The 4,165-nt window shown below is 41.1% G+C and overlaps 1 protein-coding gene across 1 annotated transcript; it reads right to left on the bottom strand.

The window, feature by feature from the left end:
- Nucleotides 1–263: 263 nt before the first annotated feature.
- LOC145624993 (uncharacterized) lies at nucleotides 264–2,873 on the bottom strand. The gene has a single exon (XM_081678075.1). It carries the CDS (start codon nucleotides 2,871–2,873, stop codon nucleotides 264–266), a length of 2,610 nt encoding a protein of 869 aa, XP_081534201.1.
- Nucleotides 2,874–4,165: the final 1,292 nt, after the last annotated feature.

Raw genomic sequence — 4,165 nt, 5'->3', positions numbered from 1 at the left:
AATCATTTTAATTAAAAAATGAGAAAAAGCTAGATAGGCGTTTTTTTTATTAATATATATAGAGCGCCTATCACTAGTTAACCGTTCTGTTTTCCTTGTTTTTTATTCCTTTTTTACACAAAATAGAGAGATGTTATCTTATACAGGTGCTCAATATTGTGTTTGATATAGAACGCCTGAAAGACGCGCTCTATAAATGTTATAGGGCACCCCCTCAGAAGAGCGCCTCATAGGCGCTCTCTATTCCCTATTTTAGGCGTTCTCTAATCCTTATTTTGTGGTAGTGGTTCTTCTTCCTTTTCTTGATATAGAGGTTCATCGCCTTCTTCTGGGATCTCAATTGGGTCCTCTGGTTCATCATTACTATCCTCATCAGATACCTCTATCCACCCACCACTTTGAATGCAAAAGGCATTAAAACCATCCAAGCGACTCCCTTCTTCTTCATCTAGGTGTAGCACAGATTTCCCGATAGGTGAGATGTTCATGATATCTGGATCTCCGGGGATGGTTACCGCTCCTTGATCGGTCATTAATTTCACTTTTTGATGTAACGTTGAGGCTACAGCCTTGTTTTCATGTAACCAAGGTCTTCCTAGCAAGAAGTTAAAGCATGCTTTGATGTCAATCACTGTGAAGTCTACTTTCCTAGCCATTGGGCCATATTCTATAAGTAATTCGATGGAACCCAAAACTTCTCTGGTGGCGTTGTCATAGGCTCGGACCACTTGGCTTGATGGTGCCAAATCATCTTTTGAATGACCAAGCTTAGTGAGCACTCGATAGGGACATACATTGATTGCAGATCCGTTATCCACAAGAACTCTAGGTATCGTCCATCCATTGCATCGAATAGTGATGTGTAATGAATTATTATGGTTTGAAACTTCAGGGAGATCTTCGTCCGTGAACATGAGAGTACGGTCTACACCATGAATAAGGCCTACAATCTGATCTGGAGTAATAGAGGGGTCAACCGAAGCTTCATTCAAATGCTTAAGGACCGCGCTTCGATGAGGTTGAAAGTGCATAAGCAATTTCCATATAGAAACATTAGCATTGACCTCCTTCATTCGCTTGATAGCATCATCCTCTATGTTAACTTCATCTACCATTAGTTCTTTCCCTTTTTCTTTTCTTCGTAAAGTATCTAATGGATTATCTTCTTCAAGGTAAGAGGGCTTGAAATGTCGACCTGCTCGAGTTAAATGGGATACTTCCACTACTTCATCATCACTAAGGTGATCAAGGCATATAGGGTGCCTATAGTTGTTTGGAGTGGAGAAATAAGCTCCCGTGTTTCTTTCAACAATAGCCATTACAGGTGCAGCATCTTCATCTTCCTCACGGTCCAATATAAAGTATGTATTGTCGTAATCTATAGCCCCACACATCATAGCAAAAGGATCCTTGCGGAGGGTATAGTTATGACCTCTTATCTTGATGATTCTATGGGAAGCAAGTTCATTCTCTAGACACCTGCCTATTTCAGTCACTGGTGCTTCACATTCACAAGATTCATTTCTGGTGGTCAATTGGGTTGGGTCAAAATCATTTGTGTTGGTAGAGATGGCATTTATGGAGGTAGGGGGTTTGTGATTTGGAAGGGGGTTACTTGTGATGCTGGGTTGCGTGTTATTTGGTTTGTTGGCTAAGGTTCCAACAGAGAGCCTTCCACCATCTATCAAGTCTTGTAGTCGATGCTTGAATGCCGTACAACTTTCAATGTCGTGCCCGGCCCCTTGATGAAATTCACAATGTTTGTTTGGGTTGTACGTTGGTGGCGGGTTCCATGGTGGAGGTCTTGGGTTCAAAGGCTGGATGAGATTGGCCCTTTTTAGTTTGGAGAATGCCTGGGCATATGTCATATTTAAAGGAGTGAATTCTCTTTGGGGTCGGAGTTGAAATGCCGAGGTTGCCCCAATGTTGTATATCATGTTGGTAGGCTTTGAAGCAGATGCATCATTATTGGTGATCTTCTTATTAGCCCCGAACCTTGAACTATATGAGTTGCCATTGTTAAAGTCTTCCTTCTTGATCTCTCCCTTCTTTATGGCGTCTTCAACCAATGAACCAGTTGAGATAAGAGCTTTAAAAGAGGGGAAGCATTGATATGTCATCTGCTTTTGATATACCAGAAGGAGATTTTTCACAATCATCTGGAATTGCTCTTCTTCATTCGGCCTATTTATCATTTTAGCTGCTTTATTTCTCCATCTAGTAATGAAGGAAGAAAATGTTTCATTAATATTCTGTGCAGTTGTCTCCAAATCCCTTCTCGTGATATCAATTTCCTCATTGTATTTATATTGGTTGGAAAACTCTCTCACTATGTCGGCCCAAGTGGATTTCTTTGAATTTTCCAGATTCAAAACCCAATGTGAAGCAGCTCCATCAAGATATTGTTGAAATAACTGAGCCATCAATGGTTCATCTACACCCCAAGGGCTCATAGCGCCAACATAGAGTTTTAAGAAGTTGGTAGGACTTCCTGTTCCCTCAAAGTGTGAAAGAACAGGCATCTTAAAACCATATGGGAGGCGCGCTTTAGGAAAGAGAGTTAGCCCATGGATGTCCATCCATGGTTCGGCCTGAGTGATACCTTTCAACACTTCTTTCATCCTGGTCATTTCCTCTTCAATCTTGGTGGGAATTTCCCTGTCATTGTTTCCAACTTCCAGTGGGAATGGTGAGGCTACCTCCGATTCTGGCACATTAGGATGCATCTGTGTGTTTTGTTTTATGAAATTCACCACAGTTTTCTTTACAGTATCTTGTCGTTCGATTATGGCTTGCATCATCCCCTTAAGTTCCACGAAAGGATCTAAGCTGAAGCTCGAATTTTGTTGCTCATTGTTTGAAGTTCCAGCCATGCTACTACAGCTAGGGGAGGAGAATATGACTGATATCGAGCAAGGGGAGAACTCTACAGAAAGGGATCCTCTACAATTAAAAGGGGCTTGACGAATAAGTCTAGATCCAGCACGGGTCCATATAGAACTCCTGTTAACGAAAATGACATGATAATGTGATAAGAAAGGAAAAAAGGAAAGATGTTAGTATTCATGATAAACATAAAAAAAAATACGACTAATGAATATTTAACTTAGAGATGAACACCTAAAATACCAATTAATATGATTATATAAACTTATTTGAAAAGATTCCCCTTTTCCAGAAAGAGAAGTTTTGTCGGGATTCATAGGTTTTCCTCTAGCTTGTGTTAGAAGTTTGGAGATTTTGTTTGTTATCTCCTTATGTCTTGAATTTCGTGACACGCTATCGGTGGTTCCAGTACAAACTCTAGCCTATATATAAGTTCATCACTTACCTTACACATAATGTAACCTTATCCCTCCTTAAACTACACGATAAAAGAGAACTCATAAAAAAAAACCTTTTTTTTTATTATATAGGAATATATCCCATGGATCTCAACTTGCCTCCTCAAAGTTGTCGTTCATCCCGTGTGAGGAGGTTAATCCAATTTTTCTCAGAAGACCCCACTCCTTCTCTTCAAAACTTAAGGGATAGGGAAAATGAAGCAGCTCTTGCTTCCATGTCGCTGGAGGACCGCTTAGTCGTTGATTCTCCTACGGGATTTTCTAACCAAATTCTCCCCACAACTACTTCTCCTACCCCTTTGGTGAGGCCTGTGTTGGTAGGTAATTTCTCTCAAACGTTTCTTATGAGTGATCCTTCAGAGTCCTTAGTTCTAATTGTGGCAGACACTGCGGTTTTAGCCATGTCTCTAAGTCTACAATTTCCTTTAAGCTTGACTTACTCTATTTTGGCCATCATAAGTCACAAAACACTCCCTTTTCCTCATAACTTCAGAGAGAGTTCTAGCTCTACATCCCCATTACCCGTCAACCTTACGAGTCCTAGGGCACTTAGGTTGTTGTTGTGGGATGTTCGAGATCAACCTATGACTCGACTTCCCGGTCATCTCCTCACGCTACTCAAAACATACCAACCAAGGCCATGTACTCTTTCGATAGGATTAATCGCGTGGTTCGTGCTCTGGTGGAGTTCTTTTGTGACACCACAACTTTTCAGTTCCCTTGGGGTGAGATGATGCATGGTCACCCCAGCCAACTTCAGTCTCATCTCCGGATTGGAGTTTAGTTCGACTGCACTACCGTTTGACAGCTCTATCAGCGTC

This window comes from Chenopodium album, chromosome 3, assembly GCF_948465745.1.
Source record: "Chenopodium album chromosome 3, dcCheAlbu1.1, whole genome shotgun sequence".
Classification (NCBI taxonomy): Eukaryota; Viridiplantae; Streptophyta; class Magnoliopsida; order Caryophyllales; family Amaranthaceae; genus Chenopodium; species Chenopodium album.
The sequence above is the reverse complement of the archived record's forward strand: the minus strand, read 5'-3'. Positions and strand labels throughout refer to the sequence as shown.

Coding starts and splice junctions, on each gene's coding strand:
- LOC145624993 (XM_081678075.1), bottom strand. CDS start 2,873: ATGGCTGGAACTTCAAACAATGAGCAACAAAATTCGAGCTTCAGCTTA.